Source organism: Oncorhynchus kisutch, linkage group LG4 (assembly GCF_002021735.2).
Source record: "Oncorhynchus kisutch isolate 150728-3 linkage group LG4, Okis_V2, whole genome shotgun sequence".
In the NCBI taxonomy this organism is placed as follows: domain Eukaryota; kingdom Metazoa; phylum Chordata; class Actinopteri; order Salmoniformes; family Salmonidae; genus Oncorhynchus; species Oncorhynchus kisutch.
The window spans coordinates 67,854,473-67,878,958 of record NC_034177.2 but is presented as its reverse complement, the minus strand read 5'-3'; the positions used below and the strand labels follow the sequence as shown (position 1 = coordinate 67,878,958).

The 24,486-nt window shown below is 44.6% G+C and overlaps 1 protein-coding gene across 17 annotated transcripts in view; it reads right to left on the bottom strand.

Moving 5' to 3' along the window:
• birc6 (baculoviral IAP repeat containing 6) overlaps positions 1-24,486 on the bottom strand; it is a 147,304-nt gene that overhangs the window by 47,449 nt on the left and 75,369 nt on the right. For all 17 annotated transcript variants that reach the window (XM_020481699.2, XM_020481707.2, XM_020481712.2 and 14 more), the window contains 4 exons: positions 22,733-23,036; positions 21,525-21,742; positions 16,177-16,341; positions 15,812-15,977 (listed from right to left, as the gene is read on the bottom strand). In XM_020481699.2, coding sequence (XP_020337288.1) covers positions 15,812-15,977; positions 16,177-16,341; positions 21,525-21,742; positions 22,733-23,036 — 853 coding nt within the window. The remainder of the gene's footprint in view (positions 1-15,811; positions 15,978-16,176; positions 16,342-21,524; positions 21,743-22,732; positions 23,037-24,486) is intronic.

Below are 24,486 nucleotides of genomic sequence, written 5' to 3'. Positions count from 1 at the left end.
CAGTCTGATACAACAGATCAGAACATTCAGCTTAAAATGTTGATACTATTGCCTTGTGCGCACAAGGCAGTAGGTTAAATGCCAATGTTCGTTCCATTATGCAATTAGGAAAACACGGTTGTCAAAGCACTTTCATGTGACAGATGGGGAGATCTAATATGCAACAACTAACATGGGTTGACAATATGACTAGGATTGTGCCTTTGGCTACTGGACAATGAAAGAAAGTTGATATAAAATAATTGCCTCCACAGATATGGTCTGATTTTGGCTCGGCTACTTTGAAGCAAGGTAAGACATGCCTCATAATATGAAGTAAAACGTTCAGGTTTCAAACAAAACGTTTTGAAAAACGCACACTGCCTCCAGCTCATTGCAAAGTGACGTGTGACGCAGTGACAAAGCCTGCCTTCCGTTGCCTATGCATTTGCTGTTTGAGATGCTGCAGCAGCAGCTCTTGCTATCTGACAGATTTTCCATTTCCTCTCAAAGGCTCCGTATGCTGTAGGCCTACGCATGTGTTAAATAAGATACATAACGAATATAATGTACACGGGCCAACTTAATTCCACTAAATTATGCAAACTATAGACCGATAAGCATGACCAGTCAAATGGATTTCCATCGACTGATATTTCCATCAATGAATAGGTTAAAATGCATTATTTTGCAATGGGATTTTTCCTTCTTCTCCCAGACAATAGGTCTTTATCAGCTGTTCTATTTATTTCTATCGTCCAAAAGCTGTCTAGCATGCAAACTAGAGCATAATATAAGGCCTGTATTCATTGACGCCATTCTGCTTGAAATAAGTTGGACCGGGAACTAGTGAGAAATGATTCAAAGCAATTACCAGTCCCAAATAAGTGGGCCCTACTGCGTGCAGAAATGCTGCTGACGTGGTAAAATCAGTTGGTAATGACTTACATTTCTCATAGAGGAAAAATAGACCTTTCCCAAACATCAGTGTACAGACAGCCCAGAGAACCTGCTTATGCAACCATTTGATTGTGGTAATGTCTCGACCCAGAGGGGCATCATTTTCATATGTTCGGAGAAGCAATAAGAGCTTCAAATGGTGCGAGGGTATGGAAAACTTATTCACCCTGGGTCCCAAAAGTCCCATTATTCTCATGCCATTTTCCCCCACTATTATTCATTATCATCATCATTAGTATGGTAATCTCTAGCCAATTCTATAATATAGTCATATTTAGTGGTACTTCATTTCTTGTTGGCTTCCACAGATATTAATCCCCAAAATTGGTAAAGCCTTGTGAGCTGGTAATAAACTTCAAATCCAACCATCAACAGTAAGACTGTTGGCTAACTGTAATCAGTGAGGTCATATGTCTCTTTAGTTTCCAAGACTATACAGTACTCTACAATAAGCCAGCTATCCTTGAGCTGCGTAAACTTTGAACTCCAACATGACCACAGTGGCATATGGGTGGTTGAAGAAACGGTGTTTAAATACATTTAAAAAAAGAAAAGACATTCGGACCCCTGTCATATTTGCCAGCCCCTCCATTTTAACTAACCCAAAAATCACATTTCCTTCTACCTCCTGCATTACTCTACTTCCAATTCAGAGCCCTGCTATCCCTGTAGAGGAGCAGGCCTTCTCCCTGTAATTAGAGCTGACAAGTCCAGGACTGACGCTTGGTATTTCATAGTGAGTGGAGTCGACGGGATCCACGCCTCCACACAGTGAAAAGAGGGATTTAAAAAGGGCACCTGTAAAGAAAAGGACACCCCTGTGATGTAAATTAGTGTACAGAGGTGCAAATGGGGTACCTGCACCATGGTACGTCAGAAAAACATGTGCTGTGCTTTCAGCGCATGTTTTGACGAAAAATAAATAAATCATTTTGGATATTAATCCCATTCTCCCCCCCAATCTGTTTGACGCTCTCCCTCTTATTTTCCCAATCTGTCTTCCGTCCATGGGGAGGGAGCAGCGATGCGCATGGTGGCAGACCTGATGAGAAAAGAAAGTGTGCTTTCGCTGGGCAGGTTGAGGCGGGCTGCGTCAGAGCCCAGGAGATCCCTCAGCTCTGGACACTTAGGGAGACGATGGGGGAGTGTGCCAGAGTGGACTGAGACTGACAGGCAGGGCACAACACAGGAGAGATGAGAGGATGAGCAAATGTCAAACAAAGGGAAGTGAAGAGGAATACCAACCATGAGATCTGCCAGGGAAAGGGGCCTAAAGGCTGATCTGCTGCTTTGAATTGATTCTTTTATCTTGAGAACATTTTTTAACTAAGCAAGTTTCTGAAAAACTTTTTAAGCTTCAGCAACATCAATAGAAGTGGTTAGCGTGAGAATATTGGTTTCTTGTTTGTCAAGTAGGCATATCTATACCAGGGAATTAAACAATTTGGGATGGTGGATACATTTTAGGGACAAATTCAATTGAGACAAAAAGCCATAATCAAGTTAAGTTGTTTGTTTCTAATCAAGACAAAAATCTGAACCGTAACAAATCCTCCCCAGTCCCCTTGAGAACAAGTCGTTCCTATGGGTGAAACAAAACACCAGGGATCCTAATAATTTTACCACAGTTGTAATTTGACTCATAGAATTGGAGTCATTCCAAATGGGTTGCCTGGGAACCGTAGAGGCTGATGCTGTAGAATTTGCCCTGCTGATAATTGCCATTAATTGTCGTGTAATTTCCCAGCATTAGATTGATTGGTATATGTGGATCCTAATGATCAGTGAGGTGTTCATCCATTCATCACATTTTGAGGCATTCCTCTCATGGAATGTTTGAGTGCTGACCATCCACTAAAGCTGGTCAAACATTCACCGCAAAGCCAGGAAGCCAGGGCTGAGGAGAGTTCTACCATTGGCTCGAAAGTGGACACTGGACGATAAGGGTTCAGGTTAATAGAAATTTAGGAGTGGGGCTATCAGTGATCTGGTGCTAAAAAAGGCAAACAACAAATAAACTGGTTCATACAACAAGATGTAAGCCAATGTAGCATGCATTAATCCACTCAAATGTAAGCCTCAGTTGATCTATTCAGATCAGGTAGCAATTTCAACATTGCTGCAAACAGCACGACCAATCAATACTGCGCTCTGGTGCAAGCTCAGTAATGTCTAGGTAATGACAGTTAGAAATTCCCTGCTGCCACAACAAAACTGCTGAGAACAGGATATGACATTCATAGGTCTTCATAAAACCTGCCATGCACTTCGTTTACTGTTAATGGGCATAAAATCAAGTGAAGTGACGTTAACCAGGTTAGTATTGAGTCGTCCCTGGGAGTGGATTGTGGCGAGGGAGCGTGGGTGAGGTCTATCACCCCCTTCCTCCAGTCTCTGCCTCAGCGCCCTATGAGAGGGCAGCTGGAAGCGTAACGGTTGGGGCTCTGAGTCACCAGTGCCAACCTCCTAACCAGGTCTCCCTTCTTCCTTGGAGGCAAAAGGAAGTTATGGAGCAGCTGTATCTACAGTGGTGTCCTTGCCAACCCCCATCAAAATCCCATTACTGAGCTCTCTGTGGACCAGGTTTCTGAGGAGCACTGGAATGTGCCCTACGTAAAGTAGAGCAGAGTGCTGTGCTGCTAAAACTGTGCAAGCGTACATGTATGTTACACTAGCGGTACGATCTGTTTGCAAAGCAGAGAAATCCTTTAGGTAAGTAGTGGACCGTCATGGTCATGGCTTGCTAAGACCACATTCCAAAGAGGCTTGTTTGGAATGTGGGTCTGATCATGGGTCTGATCATGCTGTTTAATCAGCTTCTTGATATGCCACACCTGTCAGTTGGATGACAAAGGGGAAATGCTCACTAACAGGGATGAAAACAAATTTGTGCACAACATATTTTGTGCGTATGGACTAATTCTGTGAGCTTTTATTTCAGCTCATGAAACCAACACCTTACATGTTCGTTTATATGATTGTTCAGTGTATATAGTATCAGAAAGAGCATATTCTACATTTGATTCTATGACACTTACCTTTGTCAAGTAACTCAATTCAAGAGGTGAAGCTCGATTTTGAAATATCACTTCTTCCAAGAACATCCCCGCTGTTTTTGTGTTCAGTACATGACCACTTGCGGGGCAGCATTGCTCTGGATACTAAGCAAAGACAAGTAACATAATAAGCTTAAAATATGCTAGGCTGAAAGACCAGGCAGTTCTAGTGTTAAAAATACGTAGTGTACCTTCACAGACAAACATGCCATAGCCGAGGTACTTTCAAGGGTAGCCTATATGACTGTGGTAGTTATAACTTAATTGCCCGGCCCAAGCGGTCACACAGTGCCGTCAGAAAGTATACACAACCCTTGACTTTTTCCACATTTTGTTTTGTTACAAAGTGGGATTAAAATGGACTGAAAAGTCATTTTTTGTCAACGATCGACACAAAATACTCTCAAAGTGGAAGACTGAGTTTTTATTATTTTTTATTATAAATATATATATATTTTTTTACAAATGTTACAAATATATCTTGATTGGATAATTATTCAACCCACTGAGTAAATACATACACAGCTCAAAAAAATAAAGGGAACACTAAAATAACACATCCTAGATCTGAATGAATGAAATATTCTTATTAAATACTTTTTTCTTTACATAGTTGAATGTGCTGACAACAAAATCACACAAAAATTATCAATGGAAATCAAATTTATCAACCCATGGAAGTCATGGATTTGGAGTCACACTCAAAATTAAAGTGGAAAACCACACTACAGGCTGATCCAACTTTGATGTAATGTCCTTAAAACAAGTCAAAATGAGGCTCAGTAGTGTGTGTGTGGCCTCCACGTTCCTGTATGACCTCCCTACAACACCTGGTCATGCTCCTGATGTGGTGGCGGATGGTCTCCTGAGGGATCTCCTCCCAGACCTGGACTAAAGCATCCGCCAACTCCTGGACAGTCTGTGGTGCAACGTAGCGTTGGTGGATGGAGCGAGACACGATGTCCCAGATGTGCTCAATTGGATTCAGGTCTGGGGAACGGGCGGGCCAGTCCATAGCATCAATGCCTTCCTCTTGCAGGAACTGCTGACACACTCCAGCCACATGAGGTCTAGCATTGTCTTGCATTAGGAGGAACCCAGGGCCAACCGCACCAGCATGGTCTCACAAGGGGTCTGAGGATCTCATATCGGTGCCTAATGGCAGTCAGGCTACCTCTGGCGAGCACATGGAGGGCTGTGCGGCCCCCCAAAGAAATGCCACCCCACACCATGACTGACCCACCGCCAAACCAGTCATGCTGGAGGATGTTGCAAGCAGCAGAACGTTCTCCGCGGCGTCTCCAGACTCTGTCACGTCTGTCACGTGCTCAGTGTGAACCTGCTTTCATCTGTGAAGAGCTCAGGGCGCCAGTGGTGAATTAGCCGATCTTGGTGTTCTCTGGCAAATGCCAAACGTCCTGCACGGTGTTGGGCTGTAAGCACAACCTCCACCTGTGGACGTCGGGCCCTCAAACCACCATCATGGAGTCTGTTGCTGACCGTTTGAGCAGACACATGCACATTTGTGGCCTGCTGGAGGTCATTTTGCAGGGCTCTGGCAGTGCTCCTCCTTGCACAAAGGTGGAGGTAGCGGTCCTGCTGCTGGGTTGTTGCCCTCCTACGGCCTCCTCCACATCTCCTGATGTACTGGCCCGTCTCCTGGTAGCGCCTCCATGCTCTGGACTCTACGCTGACAGACACAGCAAACCTTCTTGCCACAGCTCGCATTGATGTGCCATCCTGGATGAGCTGCACTACCTGAGCCACTTGTGTGGGTTGTAGACTCCGTCTCATGCTACCACTAGAGTGAAAGCACCGCCAGCATTCAAAAGTGACCAGAACATCAGCCAGGAAGCATAGGAACTGAGAAGTGGTCTGGTCACCACCTGCAGAACCACTCCTTTATTGGGGGTGTCTTGCTAAATGTCTATAATTTCCACCTGTTGTCTATTCCATTTGCACAACAGCATGTGAAATGTATTGTCAATCAGTGTTGCTTCCTAAGTGGACAGTTTGATTTCACAGAAGTGTGATTGACTTGGAGTTACATTGTGTTGTTTAAGTGATCCCTTTATTTTTTTGAGCAGTGTACAATTAATTTTGCAGAATGTGTTCACAGGCACTTGCGTTTTAATGCTTGTTAGCGCTCGCACAATTTTGCGACAGGTTTGATTTATAACAGGAAAGGTGTATGTATGGCTCGCACCAACTTTCTAAGACTCAATATTTTTTCCCGTGCACAGACTTTTCTGAAATGGCGCAAATGACGCAAATGTTATGAGGCCCGACATCTTTCTACAGCATTTCACCTCTTAGCCACCTATTCCTTTCCTCCCCCTCCTCTTCCACACCTCTCCCTTCGCAGGTATGACAGTCGAGCTATGCTTGACAAAGGGAGACATTCTGCCACCGTGCAGCATTGAGGAAGGGGTCACTTCACCCCCCCCCCGTCCCCACTTTACTCTCTCGCTCCCCTCTTTTTTTCTGTTTGGTGCTCAACCAGCCCCCACAGCAGAAGAGGAGATGGAAGAAAGAGTCCCTCCTCCCTCCCTCCCTCCCTCCCTCCTGCCGCCACAGCCACCAGGACCTGGCCTCTTTCCCTCTGCTTGGTTATGCAATGCACGGCTCTCCCACGGCACGTCTTGCACAGGGGACCCACCACAACACAGCTGCCACCAGCTGCAGACCCACACAGCAACAGCTACGCAGCAGCACTCCGGCTTTCCAGCTCTCCGGTTGTTCACAAACAGCTCTGGGATTTTACTGGCTCTTTGGAATAACACTTGCTGTGGCGTGGGCTGTCTGTAGTATCAGTCGATTGTTCTACAGCGGACTGGAGGCGCGGTAGTAGTTGCCGCAAGCACTAGCTGCTCCAGAGTAACCATGCGCGGCTGTAGCACCGGGTTTCAGCGGCAGGCGAGAGAGAGGCGCCTCTGAAAGGCACTAATTGCTCTGCTCCAGAAAGAGGGAAGCAAGGAAGGACGGAAGGAGAGAAGGGGTGGGGGCGTGTACATTTGTCACAGAGACTGGGGCTCTCTCTTTGAGCTGCTAAGAGGGTCAAAGAGCCAACAAGAGCCGAGGAGGAAGAGGGGGGCTGTGGTGGAATTGGAGAGAGTGGGGCAGTAGGATGGGGAGAGTAGCGGGGAAGGGGAGCGTAAGAAGCCCCCTAGTGCTTCAGCTTTGGTTGTGGAGACCCGAGGAATAAAATAACAAAAGCAAAAAGGAGACAATACCGCAACAAAAACCAAGGCAGTATTTAACCAAGGGGGTGCGCAGAGGACTGGAGAATTCATCCGGGCAAGAAGGGGGTGGTTTTCACAGAGAGCAGTGTCTGCGTACAGTGCCGCACACCAAGACGCAGTTTGGAGCCCGGATCTCCTTTTCTTTTCCTTATCACATATTCCTCTTTCTGTGACGCTGGGAGCGTGGGTACCCAGCCAGCTTCCCCCTGCCCCCCCCCCCCAAATGCAGGCTCCTGTGTGTGGCCATGCTTCTCCGCTGAGGACCCAAAAGCATGCTGGATGTCACCCAGCTCCTCACACGCCTTAGGGTAAGACACCTTTTTCACCACTCATCTCTTCTCTTTCAATTATGTCTCTTTTCTGAAATATGGTAGGATCTGCCTGTTTCAGAGGGGGCTGCTTATTGTTGACGCTGGTGATGTTTTGGCTGTATGTTCTGCGCTGCCTGCTTCTCAGCACTGGCTGGCTGTGGCATGGTTTACCTGCTTGTAGTTTTCCCTGGAGGGCTGGCACTAGCCAGAGCCCCTGTCCTCTCCCTTCAGACTGCTCAGTAGGGACATCATGCTCAGGAATTCAACTTAGACGGAGGGGAGGGGAGAGAATCATGAACCACCTTCGGGGAAAAAGAGGGTGGATTGTAAGGGGCTCATTAAAACCATGATCCAGTGTTACTGAACATTTGCGGAGGTTAAACATTTTCAATGCGGATAGACCGTAAGGGATGCCGAATATTAGGAATCTATTGCGGTGGGCAGAGCAACAGCTACGGCAGGTAATAAACAGTGGCATTTGCAGTTAAATCTCCATTGTGCTGTGCATGTCTATTGTTTTGTTCGATCCCCATTGATTTCTTCTTGAGGATTCTGTTGGCTAGGCTAGCCGAGGGCTTTTTGGTTCAGTTTTCCCCAGGGTGTCGTATAAAGCACATGGAGGAGAGGACTAGTGGGGAGGGGAGTTGGATGCATCATAGCAGTGCAGCATTAAACTGCAACATCTAAATTCATTCCCATTGTCTGTGTTCACTCCGGATTAGGAGTATGCGTTCTGTTTCTCTTATCTAATGTTCATTTCTCTGTATGTGCCTCCATGTCAGGTGGGCTGCCTCTGTCTCTCTCTCCCCCTCTGCAGATAAGTACCAGCAGCACCCTTGCCAGGTTGGGCGAGCGTCATGGCCATGGGCCCAACGGTCATCACTATTGAGGAGGTGCGGGCGCTAGAGAGCAAGGAGGAGCAGGAGGAGTCCATCTTGGCGCTGCTGGGAATCGTTGGCACCTTCCTTAACCTCTTCGTCATTGTATTTGTTTACATCTACACCGTTGTGTGAGCCAAGCCAGAGTGGGAGTGATCCCCCAAACGACAAGGCACAAACCAAGCTTCCATCTAACCCCAACAAAAGTATACTGGATTTTACATGCCAAGCTCCTACTCCCTCTAACTAGGTATTAGTTATAAAAAAGGTGCAAACGACAAGATATTAAAATAGGAGGGGGGAGCAGTTTCCTCACACAGAGATTGAGGGTGGACAGTTCCGTGGGAGATGGCGTCTCACAGCCATGAACCAGAGAGATAATAGTGAGCTGGTGGACACATCAGGACCATGGCTGTGCTGGATCCAGGAGGGGGCAATAGAAAGGGTTGGGCTGCAGGCCAGCACAGCCTGGGGGGAACTAACTTCACCTTGGACTCATTAGAATGAGGGAAACGGACAGTGTTACTGACCAATCTCCTTTGTCAAGTGGATTTTAAAAAAACAGACAAAGGGATATTGACGTCACTGGTCCGGATGGTTTCAGGGGCATGGCGTGGTGCTGTAATGTACTGTGCTGCTTGCCGTCAGATAGGCTACACACACCAAAGTGTTAGTCACCGCTTCTCATGATATGAGACATCACAACAGAGAGATACACCATCTCTCTGTCTATTTCGTCTACACAAGAACTGATCTGCAAAGAGAGCAGAAGGAGTGGAAATGACAATTACACATTTAAATTCAAATCGACCACCTGGAGATCTGCAATAAAAAGGCAAGTGGGAGAGAGAGATATTTTTTACAAAAAGGAGAGTCTGCTGTGGTGATTAAATCATCCGCAGGGGTGGAAAGTAACTTGTGGGCACTGGCTAAAAGCTCCATTCCGCAATTACTAATACATAAGGCCAGACTTAATCTTCTCTCTCTTTCTGCATCTCTTTCTACATTCTGTTCGGTTATTTTGATGTAGGCTATTTGTTCATGTTGATTTCAGGGTAGTGTCAGCGATTCAGTTTCTGTATAAAAATCAAAGCTTTTATAAACACATGAATAAACTAAACTCTAGATGTACTGTGCAATAGGGAACATTTTTACAATAAAATGAGAATATATGAATTAGACTCAAGCCTCATCTATGATGGATTCTGTGGGAGAATGTAGGCATAAGCAAAAGCATGTGCTTATGTGAGACACAATGCATTGATGCCAGTAAGAGACATAATATGGTGAAGAAGTACATCATGTCTTCATGCTTAGAGCATGTTCCAGGACTTAGCTTTATCAGGATTCTGAGCTTCTTCAAATATCACCAAAAAGGTCAGGGTGGCATGCTCCCAGTCACATGCAACATGGGGGAAATAATTTAACCTCCACTAGCATGTGTATCCTGCATTCTAACGAGAAAGGTTGAGCGTGGGTCAGATCTGCTCGGTTTCAGATGTGTCGACTGCCATCTGGAACGCACATCACAACATTTTAATTGTCAGTTGCACCTACCTGCATGTGGTGTGTGTGTGTGTGTGTGTATACACACGTGAATGTGCACATCGTGTCTGAATCAATATGGACAAGGACATACAAGATGAATAAAGCAGCTAGTAATAGAGCCTAAGTAACTACACAAGAAGTGAACAAATCACATGGTTGGAAAACAACACGTTACAAATCCAAACTGCGTGCTGTAATCAGACTGGCAGTAGACTGGCCTTACTGAAGAGCTCAGTGACTTTCAACGTGGCACCGTCATAGGATGCCACCTTTCCAACAGATCACTTAGTCAAATTTCTGCTCTGCTTGAGCTGCCCCGGTCAACTGTAAGTGCTGTTATTGTGAAGTGGAAATGTCTTGGAGCAACAACGGCTCAGCCGCAAAGTGGTAGGCCACACAAGCTCACAGAATAGGACCGCCGAGAGCTGAAGCGCGTAAAAATCGTCTGTCCTTGGTTGCAACACTCACTACAGAGTACCTCTGGAAGCAACGTCAACACAAGAACAGTTCTCTGAGAGCTTCATGAAATGGGTTTCCATGGCTGAGCAGCTGCACACAAGCCTAAGATCACCATGCGCAATGCCAAACGTTGGCTGGAATGGTGTAGAGCTCGCGGACATTGGACTCTGGAGTAGTGGAAAAACGCGTTCTCTGGAGTGACGAAACACGCTTCACCATCTGTCAGTCGAATGACGAATCTGGGTTTGGCGGATGCCAAGACAACACTACCTGCCAGAATGCATAGTGCCAAATGTAAAGTTTGGTGGAGAAGGAATAACGGTCTGGGACTGTTTTTCGTGTTTCGGGCTAGGGCCCTTAGTTCCAGTGAAGGGAAATTTTAACGCCACAGCATACAATGACATTCTAGACAATTCTGTGCTTCCAACTTTGTGGCAACAGTTTGGGGAAGGTCCTTTCCTGTTCCAGCATGACAATGCCCCTGTGCACAAAGCGAGGTCCATACAGAAATGGTTTGCCGAGATCAGTGTGGAAGAACTTGACTGGCTTGCACAGAGCCCTGACCTCAACCTTATCGAACATGTTTGGAATTAATTGGAACCCCGACTGTGAGCCAGACCTAATCGCCCAACATCAGTGCACGACCTCACGAATGCTCGTGGCTGAATGGAAGCAAGTCCCTGCAACAATGTTCCAACATCTAGTAAAAAGCTTCCCAGAAGAGTGGAGGCTCATAGCAAAGGGGGGACCATCTCCATATTAATGCAGATGATTTTGGAATGAGATGTTCGACGAGCAGGTATCCACATAGTTTTGATAATGTACGTACTGTTTAATAATCTGTTAAAAGAATGGTCTTTTGCACTGGGATGCAGTGCCTGAGGCGTCAATGCAGTTCCTGGTTCGAATGCAGGCTGCATCACATCTGGCCGTGAGTGGGAGTCCCATAGGGCGGCGCACAATTGGCCCAGCGTCGTCCGGGTTTGGCCGTCATTGTAAATAAGAATTTGTTCTAGACTGCCTTGCCTAGTTAAATAAAGGTTATATAAAATAAATGCGTACCATTTAACAAGCTGTTTAAAAGCATTGACTACATGCATACTGTTGAACAAGCTGTTCCTAACACACAACGCACATACTCAAGGATGGAAGTGAAGGGGAGAAGGGTTATGTTTGAGGTTTGGAGGGGAGCGAGCCAGGGGAGAAAGGACATTTTCAATTAAAATAAATGAGTTTCGCTGTGACATTAAAAGGTATTACCTCTCACTAATGGCTTAGCATCCTGTGATGGAGTGCGTGGCGGCTGCGTAATGCGTCCCAAAAGGATTGCCAAGACACCGATGACTAATGTGGAACAATACGCAAGCGGCGCAGCCGAGCTGGGAGATTAGCAGGAGGAATGAGTGCGGCCTGAGGCGGGTAGTCGGACTGAGGGTTAGAGGGAGGGAGGGAACAGGGACCACGCTAAACAATGGGACACAACAGGGTTTCCCCCCGGTGCCTCTTAGGAGTGCAGGGGCAGGCTGGGCTAAGATATACATCAAGGCAGCTATTAGGCATCACACTGTGGATGAAGAGGATGAATGAAGACAAACAGCAGTGTGGTGTAGTAGCCTTAATGATGCTTTTAATGTAAACTAGTATGGTATCCCTTTTATAAAGCTAGTTGCAAGGCTTTTATTGTAGCGACACTGGATGAATGGTGCATGGTATGAGAACGGGTTTGGACTGTAGCCTTATCTTAAAATATTTAATAGAAAGACTGACGTGTGTGGGTTTGGTGTCATTCATGATGCAAAGGTATCTGCACTTTTCGGAAAACACCACACAATCCAAGCGGCAAGGATCTAGGCCAACATTCCAAGGAATTTCATGACTCTTTCTACAAGCATACTGGAGGGAAAAAAATGCAAAGGCTTTGAAGGTAAATGGTATACAAAGTGAAAGCAGTGCATTATGTAGGAATGAGATGGAGGTTTATAACAGTTGATCCTGGCCTATGAGGCAGAGTAGAACATCATCCCTGTGTCACCAGGGCAACACTCCTACTGAATACCAAGTCTGCCTCTGTCACACACACACCTCCCAGGGCTGCTTGCCCCCTACCTTGCTCTTAATGCTTTTTGATAGGAACACCCCATCCCCCCACTCCTCAGTACAGCAAGTTATTAAAAAAGAGACACGGCAGGAGTGCTCTTAGGTCTCTTCCCACTTTTTCATTACCAGCGGGCCCCTTGACATTTATTGACAGCTCATGGCTCTGAGGGCTGGCGCCGACACAACAGAGTGAGATGAGCCCTTGGCTTCCATCAGCGCTCACACACTGAACTGACTTAACTGACCATATTGCACAGTAGATAAATCACTAAAAACACAATTTGTAATTAAATTGGGTGTTAAAATGTGTCAATTGATTTGTCCATTTTAAAAAGGCAAATGTTTCTTTGCTTTTTTTCATCATAAAGGAGTTTAGGTTTGTGGGTTTGGCAGGGGGCCTGGACGCAACTGAATACGAGAGAACATTTTAGAGGCCCCTATCTTGGTTGTACATTACACAGCACATATCCAGTGTGTGACAATACATTTTTTATTATATTTTTTTTACATTTTTGCATCAGAGAATTTTGTAGTTTTTCAGCTGAGAGAATATTTAGTTTAAAAGCAAATTCCCTGTAATTCTACATATTCTGCCATGGAGCTAAGAGAATGTTGCAGTTTTAAAGCGAATTTCCTACAATTATATGCAATTTGCCATGGCTAATGCTGTGTCATTATGCTCAAAAATAAAATATATACTGTTAAAAACATTGGTTTTTGAATTTTCTATTCTCTAGTTCTACTGTCTAGCTTTTATTTGTGATTTTAGTTCTCACAGAATATATTATATAAAAACAAAGTATATAGGTCCATTATCTTTCCTAAATACTTTATACTGAATGGATTTTTCCATCCGGAAGAATAAAACAAATCTCTGCCGCTTAGGAGGTCAACCCGAGAACTTCAATGGCAGAAAAACTCATGCCATTACTACAACACAGGAGAAAGGAGTGTGACAATGAAAAAGGAGGCAGTAAACTTTTACTTAATAGCAGGCAGCCACGGCTGCATGTTTGCACACCACCCATGACCGTGTCTGAGACATTTACCAGATAATGAGGACCAATTACAATACTCATCTCTTTATCTGTTTGTTATTTAATTATGAGACCAGGGGCGCTTTAAATTCACACCAGCACACAGACGCTCCTGTGAATACACACACACTAACAGCGTCGGACAAAGAGGCAGTTGCGGCTATATACACACAGAGCTATGAGCTGCCACCACCTGATATGCAACACAAAGCAAGTCCTTGTGAATGGAGGCTACGTTGATATCGGCCAACCTGCCAATTTTAGTTCAGAACAAACAGCTTGAGAAGCTTAAGAATTTTGGTGGGTGAGTCAACGCACATTGGTGAAATAAAACGTGCCAATAATCTGTCCATAGAACACTAATGTATCCTGTGATGGGGTCGTTAAGAAGTCGTGTATTTGTAGAAACAACACAATGAAAAGGTTTGTTCAAGGTTCTTTTATTTCCTTGGCAGTGTACCAACTTTCCATTTTATTCCTGGCAATAGCAGAAGGTCCGTGAGCAACATTTTTCTGTTTCTATTCATTAATGACTGGACAAAAACAAGCATCCATTAAAATGTCCACAACATGTGGACAGAACCACAGATTCCACTATCCCCAAAAGAGAGAAAATATATTATACTCTCACAGACCGTGGAAAGCCTAAACGTGTGGGGGATTGGTTGGGTGGACTGAACACTCCTATTAAGAGGGGTTTGGGATGTATCCTCACTGAGGTTATCAGCAAACTGAAAGAACACAAGCCTGCATGCCCCTCTGGAAACCCCAGGGTCAGAGCTGAAGAGACAGAAAACCTAGTCAGAGCAATGGACCGAGCCAACATCTAGCCCAGGTGATCAGTTAACTCTGGGTCAGCCCTCGCCCCCCGGGGACTAGGGATTACCTTTGCAGATTACCACCGTATCCTGCCTTCACAGAAAGCCCATCACACCCCAATTACATCACAGAGTACTGACTCCCCACAGACAGTACTGTAGAATTATGATGGTACATGTTCGGAATAAGAAGGACCTTGACTCAACTTCTCTAACTATACTCCAGAGATAAAGGGTTCTCAGAACAAATTCTAACAAAGACGTCCGTTGTATATTCAAAAATATAAAATAAAATGGTTCAATATAGATTAGAGAATGAGTTCTTATCGAGAATGAGTTCCTATCTTCAAAAGAATGAATCCATTTGCCACACAATAATTACCACCTAACTAAGTCACAAGTAACCTAATCAAATTAGACAGTATATGTTCTGTCGCATGAAAAGACAGAATTAACTGGATGGGTATTTTGAAAGCATGGATTCATATAATTGAAATTGCTTGGAAAGCATCAACCACCACAGAAGCAGTAGCTATTGATAGATTGTAAATGACTTTATATTACTGTTTTATATCTTTACTGTTTTATATAATTATATCCTCTTAGCATGAATAGATTGTTTTTATATACTCTCCGATATTGAAAGAAGTGTTATGTTAAAGTTGTGGGTTCGAGCAGTGCCATTATTTAGTGGACTGCGGTGGACTATAGGAATGTCTACTCCCAGGAACTCAAGACCTCTCCTGACTGAAATGAAGTCCTGTGATACGCACAGAGAGATCATTGGTAATGAGTACTGAAGTACATCTTTGTGGAAGGGAGGGAGTGAGAGCCAAGGGTGTAAGAGTCGTATGTATGCATTCAGCTGGTAAATCTTCACTGAGCAAACATTGAAACATCCCTTGGAATTTCAGGGCTCTTTTGAATGATAAATATATGTATTGTATATTGAGATATTGGTCTTCTCATCACCATGTCAGAGGAAGATACTGCAGCTCCATCTGCTGTCTCATCAAGCAATGATCAACTCACACACACACACATCTAGCTCTCACTGCAATTTAACTGGTAGCCTAGAAGCAGAAAGGACAAAGCAATGCGCATAAGATGACCACCTCATCCAATAGCCTACTACGTTTCCGGTAACATCTGAAAGCTGGTCGATCATTATTTTCCAATAAAAGGTTCATTACATTGTCTGAGACCAGGAGAAGCCATTGAGAAATGCAGCACTGGAATAGAAAGAAAAGGGCAGCATCTTTCTTCATAAGCACTGTTGATATGTTCAATCAGTCAAATAGATTGTTGTGGGATTTGCCATCGAGTTTCCCCTTCAGTTAAAGGCACAGTCATCCTTAACGGGAGTTACCATAACCTACATGGAAAGTTACAAGATGAAGACTAAAGAAGAAGAGGGTTCACTCACCGGAGTCGTTGCGTAGGTAGGAGGACATGGCTGGAATGAGGCAGGACTGGCTGAGCAGCTCCTGCAGCACTGTGGGAAGGGCGTTGCTGTTGTGGCCCCTGCTCTCCCCTGTAGGGGCCTCTCCGTGGCTCACACAGTTTGCTGGGTTGATGTAGCTGGCCAGCACCTGGCGGACAGGGGGAGAATAAGTGGAGTACACCCAATTTGAGCAAAACATATAGGCCTTTCTCTGGGGTAACTACACAGCAATGACTTATGTAAAAGTAAGTGCATAGGTCTTCCCATTGTTAGCTAATTGACACTTTGTGCCATGTGGGAAAACCATCAGGATGTACTACACCCAGCTAGGCCTAGAGGACTCTTACCTGAAGCAGACAGGTGACATGCTCCTCCTCCAGCCTCTGCTTGGTGAGGGCCTGCTCTACGTCCCAGCCTGAGGCAGTGGAGCCTGTACCGAAACCAGTGCCCTTCGCCCAGTACAGCTGCTGCTCCTCACTGGTGCCCCCTCCATGACCACTGGACACTGTGGGCTGGGGCCAGACAGACGAGGGGAGGTGATCAGCGCCACACATGAAATCAGCAGGGGGTAAAGTGTAGTCTACTGGTCCATTGTGATGACAACATAGGGCTGACCTAAAGATAATAGCGTTCCATAAGCTTATGAAATCAAAAGACTAAAAATGATATTGTCAATGCAGCATGGGCTACACGTTTGGATTGAATAAGATTACTGTTCCCCTTTTCAAAATGTCAGTCTCCACATCAAAAGTGAAATGAGAGCACAATGCTGGTTTTCCAGGTAGAAAAATCTAACATAACTAGCCTGCCTACCCACAGTCCCAACTCCTATGCAGCCCTGCTTGTCGCAGCCATCATACACTTGAGGCCCTTCTAGTTCAGCTCAGAGCACATGCCCAGCAGTTTGAAAGGGAGATTATGTCAAATAAAAGGCAGAGGAGTCTCGGAGGGAAAGAGCATATGCTTGGACTAAACAAAGGTCGACCTGGTGCTGTGTGTATGATATTTGAACAACGAGAGTTCCCTGTGGTACAGGGAGGGAGCAGAGGGCATTATTGAATAAAGAGAACAGAGAGATGGATATGAAAGGATGTCTGAGTTAGACGAGAGGATAACGTTTGAGACTGCACCTTTTCAGCTTTGACGATCATCAGGCTCGACGTGTGCGTGTCATAAAGATCTACGGGAGAGGCAGTGGCTGACAGACAAGCGGCTAACGCTGCGCTCTCCCAGCGCATCTTTAACATCGCAGGAACGCTCCCGACATGCACACAAGCGTTATGGGAATTTTACCGGCTAATGGTTGTGGCGTATATGTACATGCACCTCTGCCACCAGAGATCACTGTCAACTCTATCAGTCAACTGGGGCGCAATGGAGATGATTCAGCATTTCCATTGACTTTACAGTAGGTGGGATGAGACTGCTGGGATTTTGACCCGTTTGTCTTTTATTCCTTTGGTGAGTTTCTTCATTGTTCACTGGATTTTAATAGATGGCAATAGTGTGTGTTTTGTATAGGACAGTCCTGTTTGGGCCGGAGCAGGGCCCAGTCCTGACTCTCTCCCAGTGGTACAAGGGGGAGGAGTTATGCTCTCGTCATAAGAGGTTGGAGACTAATCACTGAGCCCTGGAACATCAAATCAGGGAGGAGGCTCACTTTCCCAGATAAAGAGGGATGTGTGTGTGTGTGTGTGTGTGTGTGTGTGTGTGTGTGTGTGTGTGGACTGACCGCCCGCCTACCCGCCCGCTCTGGCCCGTGTCTCCGGTCACATAAAAGCAGCACCCCTGGGCCGCCGCCTCAAGGACGGCCATTACCGCTGTGACAGGACTTTGGCCCGCGCCCAAGCCACTGGCCCCTGAGATCTGTCCTCAACTCTGACAACTCCTTAAATCCACATGGGTCTGTGGACGAGAGCAAGTGTTGAAACGGTCCACAGAAACACTGGGCTGTAGTACTGTAATAGCCTAGCCCACTATATAAAGTAACATCTATAGCGGACTAGCTGGATTTAGGCCTATGAAATATATTGCGCTTGGACCCTTGTGGCGGCATTGCTGGATGCTGGTGGTGTTGGGTTCCAGTGATCAAAATCCCTATTGTGATTGATACAAGTTGATCGTCATCTCCTTTGCATCGCAGTGGTCCGAGACCGGTACAGAGTACTTTGAAAGGCAACGAGCAGGAGGTGAGTGTTGCATCAAAGCAGAAAGCTCAATAGAAGTAGAATCACTCCATTTAATGGGCATGGCAGTCAGACAGTGCATGATTCAATTCCTATTCATGATGTTCCCTTCTGCCTGGAGTTGGCAAAAATACAAAGGACACGTCTCTCTTCAAAGCCAGACCTGCCTCTTATCATTCACACTAAACAATTACCCAATTTGTCAAGGGCTCAGTAGAGATATGCATAAGAGCCCCGAGTAAAGCCCTGCCAGGTAGAGTAATTAATAACATGACTGATCCTCATCGCCCGTCTCTCTCTGAGCGAAAGACAAAAGGAGAGTGAGAACCTCCTATCGTGTCAAGCCAAAAGCATTAGACAAGGCTGACACCATTTGTCACACAATGCTTTGTCAAGCCAACCCAAATAGAGGTTTATCTTAGTGTTGGTCCATCATGAACACACAAGAGGACGCAATGGGCAAAACACACTTCCAACGACATCTGGTGACATACGAGTAGGAGTGTGTTTGAACTGTGTTTACATTCTTGCTCTATTAACACTAGAATGGCCGGGCATCAAGGCATCCCAGTTCGAGCCAATGCCTCGCCTTTGGGGCATCAACATTCTAATTAAGCAACGAGGCCCGAGGGGGTGTGGTATATGGCCAATATACCACGGTTAGGGCTGTTCAAACGCACATCCACAACACGGAGTGCCTGGACACAGCCCTTAGCCATGGTATATTGGCAATATATCACAAACACCCGAGGTCCCTTTTTGCTACTATAAACTGGTTACCAACATAATTAGAACAGTAAAAATAAATGTTTTGTCATAACCGTGGTATACCAAGGCTTTCAACCAATCAGCATTCAGGGCTTGAACTACCCAGTTTATATCAGAGTATATGAAATTATAAATAATACCACCACAAGAATGCCAAGAGTGTGCCATTCTGTCATCAAGGCAAAGGTTGGCTACTTTAAAGAACCTCAAATATAAGATATATTTTGATTTGTTTGACACTAACACTTAACACTGATTTGTTACTACATGATTCCATGTGTTATTTCATAGTTTTGATGTCTTCACTTTTATTCAACAATGTAGAAACTCGTACAAATAAAGAAAACCCCTGGAATAAGTAACTGTGTCCAAACTTTTGAATGGGACTCTAGGGGTTTTAGAAACCTTCGAGTGTCCTCTCTTTCCATTATATAAATCAAAAACATCTGACATGCATGAACCTCTGTAGGATGATTTTCAAGTCGCTTTTTGGTAAGCTCCGTTCCCTCACAAAACAATTCCTAATATAGTCACCCATTTAGACTATTGTCAATTTAATCTTGTCTTAAGGCTACATCTATTTTTATAAGCCTGTGTGTGAAATAAGTTTAAAAGTCGGTCTCACAGTAATTGACCGTTAATTAACAAACACATTTAGCATCTCCTGGTCCACAAGCCACTGATGCAGACTTTTGGAACATTACATTTTAATAAGTCAAATAACAGCAAATGCAGCAGTCTATGTCAATCTACTATCCCCCATAGTAAAAAATATTCCAAACAGTCGGACAGTTGTGGGATGCAATAGATCCCAAATTAATAGAACCACTAGCATAAAAATGTGCACATGGCAGTAGGCTATCAAAAGTGACTGCAAATGTGATTATGCATGTAATGCTTCTATTATAAAAGCTGCATTTTTAATGGTGAAAATGATCTTATCGAAACTTGACTCACAAGCTGCTTATGTATGGCAGTTAGCCTCTAAACCTCTTGCTGTCTCTACCTTCTTGTCCTTTGTGCGGTTGTCTGTGCCCAATAATGTTTGTACCATGTTTTATGCTGCTACCATGTTGTGTTGCTACCATGTCGTTATGTTATGTTGCTACCATGCTGTGTTGTCATGTGTTGCTGCCTTGCTACAGTGGGGCAAAAAAGTCCCTACAGTGGGGCAACGAAGGAGTGGCTTCGTTAGAAGCATTTCAAGCATTCCAGATCTCAACCCCATAGAAAATCTTTGGAGGGAGTTGAAAGTCCGTGTTGCCCAGCAACATCCCAAAAACATCACTGCTCTAGAGGAGATCTGCATGGAGGAATGGGCCAAAATACCAGCAACAGTGTGTGAAAACCTTGTGAAGACTACAGAAAACGTTTGACCTCTGTCATTGCCAACAAAGGGTATATAACAAAGTATTGAGAAACTTTTGTTATTGACCAAATACTTATTTTCCACCATAATTTGCAAATAAATTCATAAAAAATCCTACACTGTGATTTTCTGGATTTTTTTTCCTCATTTTGTCTGTCATAGTTAAAGTGTACATATGATGAAAATTACAGGCCTCTCATCTTTTTAAGTGGAGAACTTGCACAATTGGTGGCTGACTAAATACTTTTTTGCCCCATTGTATGTTGTGGTCTTAGGTCTCTCTTTATGTAGTGTTGTCCCTCTTGTTGTGATGTGTGTTTTGGCCTATATTTATATTGTATTTATTTTTAATCCCAGGTCCCTGTCCCCGCAGGAGGCCTTTGCCTTCTGGTAGGCCATCATTGTAAATAAGAAATTGTTCTTAACTGACTTGCCTAGTTAAATAAAAGGTTAATGTGCCAAATTTTAAGAAGTTATTTGGTCACTTTAGATGTGATACAAACCTTATTAAAACATCGGTCCATGGGCTAGGTTGAGGTATGCGACGATGATTAGAAAAAGTCGCAAAAGAAAAAGGCAGCATCATTCACAAGTGATACTATATCATTCACAAGTGAGTCTATTATCACCCATCAGACTATTCTTGATTAAATCTCCCCTTTACATATACTAAATAATAAATGTGCAAAATTTGATTTGATTTAGAATGGACCACTATCATGCACCTGTCTCGAAACAGGGGCAGCAAAATAAATAAAAAAGTTATCTATGCACTTAAATAGCGAATGGAGGACGTTTTTACACGTGGTTAATTTTAATGCCAACCAGGTGGGCTATACGCCTGTTCTATAGAGAAGCAATGTGCTTAATATAAGGAAAGTTGAGAAATAAATATAGTAGGCCTAGAAAGCTGATGGAATGCTCCTCTTTTTAGTCGAGGCCATCACTTGGTTTCCTCGCGCAACTGCATAACCTATAGAAATGTTCCGCAACATGTATTTGGTTAGATTTTCGATTACATTTGCATTGATGTCAGAGTGATTAGATGCACAATAGAGTGCTGAATACCAGGAAGTTAGCAAGTTTGGTAGGCTACTAATGACCAGCAGCATCAGAGCTTGGAGAAGCCTAATTACCGTGACTAAACGGTCACAAGGAATTTGACTGCCTTCATGACCTGTGACCGCCGGTTTGGCGGTAATATTGTCACCGCAACAGCCCTAGACTTGACTTAAAAAAATGCCGGAGATAATACAATTTTAAATTCACATGACTTTCACTGCACTTCGAGTATTAAGCACACATGCATGTCCCCAGAAGTGTGTATGTGCATGTGAGCGCCTTTTGGACACGGTCAGTGTCTGGGCTTCACCTCTGAAGAGTTCCCGCTGGTGTTGGGGACACGGGGTGCGTGATGGCTGAGGGCTGACAGGCAGGCCAGGATGAGGTGGATGGCTCCTATTTCCAGGGCCATGCGGCGCAGCAGCACGCCGTCATCCGTGGTGAGAGGTGTGGTGCTGAATAGGGCCCGCAGAACGTGGAAGGGCAGCGTGGGCAGCACATTTGCGGACGGACTCTGCAGGATATGACCTGGAAGGAAGGGGAGAGAAACAGCCAATCAGAGAAGATGATTGATAATATCATCTTCTCATAATGACAAGAATTTGATAAAAAACACAGAAATGCATGAAGCACTGTATGAGTGTGAGGGATGGTGAGAGAGATGACCACCATAGGAGGGATGACCACAGAGAAGGAGGAATACTGTCCAGAAAGGATGGACACATTGATTTAGCACTCATGAGAATGAGGCCAGAGAAGACAACAGCCGATTAAATGGCAGACTGACAGTGTGCTGTGTGACCAGTGTCACTAAACAAGCTGGCAACCTGCTCTCCTTCAATCATTAAGGGCCGTTATCTCAAGGACTAAAGAAAAAAAAATGTTGCAGGACAACATGCTTTAATTCAGGCCCTAGAGGAGAGGGGAGCTAAATAGTCATCAATAATGAAGGCAAATGAGAGCAAAGGTCAGCTGGATAGGAGTTGTAATGTATGAGAGGGAATAGGACTTGTCAATATTAAACAAGCCAGTGTGAGTATTTTGGCTAAATGATCCACAGGGCCAGCAAACAGATATTTGTCTCAAGGACTGCAGGGGAAGATCTGCACCAGTGGGAACAAATGTGCCTCAATTGTAAATGGAGGGATTAAAATCTCTCCCCCTCTATTTCTCTACCTGCTTATGGCCAGGTGGTTTTAGAGGAGTCGGTTTACATGCATTGCCCATATTATGACACTGACAGCTATGTGTTCAGGGACTCTGATAATGGGCATTATCGATCTGCTTGGTCCACAACTTGGCAAGATCAACTGCCTGACAAAGTCAATCTGAGCATTGGTGGAAAAGTGAACTGCTATTAGTAGGGCTGAGAATGTTTATCCATGCAAGCAGCCTTCTAAATTAACACCATAGGGACCCGGTGTTTCAAAATATGAACATGCTTCTAAATCCTTCATATAAATAGGGAGAGGAGTTTTTCCTGACCACGACTGAAGCTGCGTGAGAGTTGTCACTTACTGCCCTCGCCATCGTCGGTGACGCCCAGCACCAGGCGGAGCAGACACTGGGCGTGCTTCCTCTCCTTCAGCAGCACCTCAGCATAGCCCGGCAGGCGCAGGAACAGACCGAAGGCCGCAAGAGAGTGGGCGGGGATGGGCGACATGGTCTGCACTGACGACTTGTTGATGGGTGGCGGCTCGGCGGCCATGGTCTCTGGCGCCTCATACACGAGCTCGCCAGACTGCTCGATGGTGACCCACTCAAACTGGTCGCTGTCCTTGGGCTTCTCCTGCGTGGTAGAGGGTACCACAGGAGCACTCACCTGCACAGGATGAGCCAGGGATAGAATGGGGTTAGAGGACAACAAATGGAAAACACTGACAGACGAGCTGACTCGGGTGGGATCTCAATGTCATGTGTTGTCTTTGGGCACTGAGGGTAGTAGAGAGTATATGGAACTCGAGAACAGTTATTCAGATCGATAGAGCTGCTGAGGGACTGGGCATAGTGCCCTGGGGACAAAGCTTCTAACTCAACACTTCCTTGATGGGATAAAGCAAAGGGTCAACTGATTTACAAGTTTAACATAAATTAAACCAAATAGTGCCTTCAGACTCATACCCCTTGACTTACTCCAAATGTTGTGAATCAACCTGATTTCAAAATGGATTTTTTTTTAAATTCAACACAATACCCCATAATGACAAAGCGAAAACATGTTTTTTGAAAAGTTTGCAAACTGAAGCACCTTTGGCAGTGATTACAGCTGTGAGTCTTTCTGTTTAAGTCTCCAAGAGCTTTCCACACCTGGATTGTGCAACATTTGCCCATGATTATTTTCCAAATTCTTCAAGCTCTGTCAAACTAGTTGATCATTGCTAGACAAGCCTTTTCAGGTGTTGCTATAGATTTTCAAGTAGATTTAAGTCCAAACTAACTCAGGAACATTCACTGCCTTCTTGATAAGCAACTCTAGTGTACATCTCACCTTGTTTTAGGTTATTGTCCTGCTGAAAGGTGAATTAATCTCCCTGTGTATGGTGGAATGCAGACTTGACCAGGTTTTCCTCTAGGTTTTGCCTGTGCGTAGCTCCATTCTGTTGATTGTTATATTTTGAAAACCTACCTGGTCTTTGTGGTTGAATCTGTGTTTGTAATTCACTGCTCAACTGAGCGACCTCACAGATAATTGTATGTGCGGGTTAGAGATGAGGTAGTCATACAAAAATCATGGTACACACTTATTGCACAGAGTGGGTCCATGCAACTTGTGTGTGACTTAAGCACATTTTTACTCCCAAACGTATTTAGTTTTGCAATAACAAAGGGGTTAAATAGTTCATGTCTTTTCCTTTTTTATTACATTTGTAAAAATGTACATAAACAATTCCACTTTGACATTATGGGGTATTGTGTGTAGGCATTGACAAACAGTCTAAATGTTATCAATGTGAAATTCAGGCTGTAACAACATTATGTGGATAAAGTCGAGGGGAGTGAATACTTTTTGAAGGCACTGTACCATCCCTCAACTTTTGGGTTGAGTGTTTTTTCAGGTTGTGCCCAGTGTCCTTAAGATTAAGGCAAGTATTGGAGCGGCAGCACTTTGGAAAAACAACGTTATTTTGTGCTTAGTTGTGATCAATATAATCAATTCAAGCTTAGCTGCACTAAGAGCCAGAGTGGATCTCCAGGAACAGGATGTGCTGTAAGCAAACAGCTAAACACCAGTGGGACAAAAGACACAGACCTGGGCTGTTTGTATAACCCAT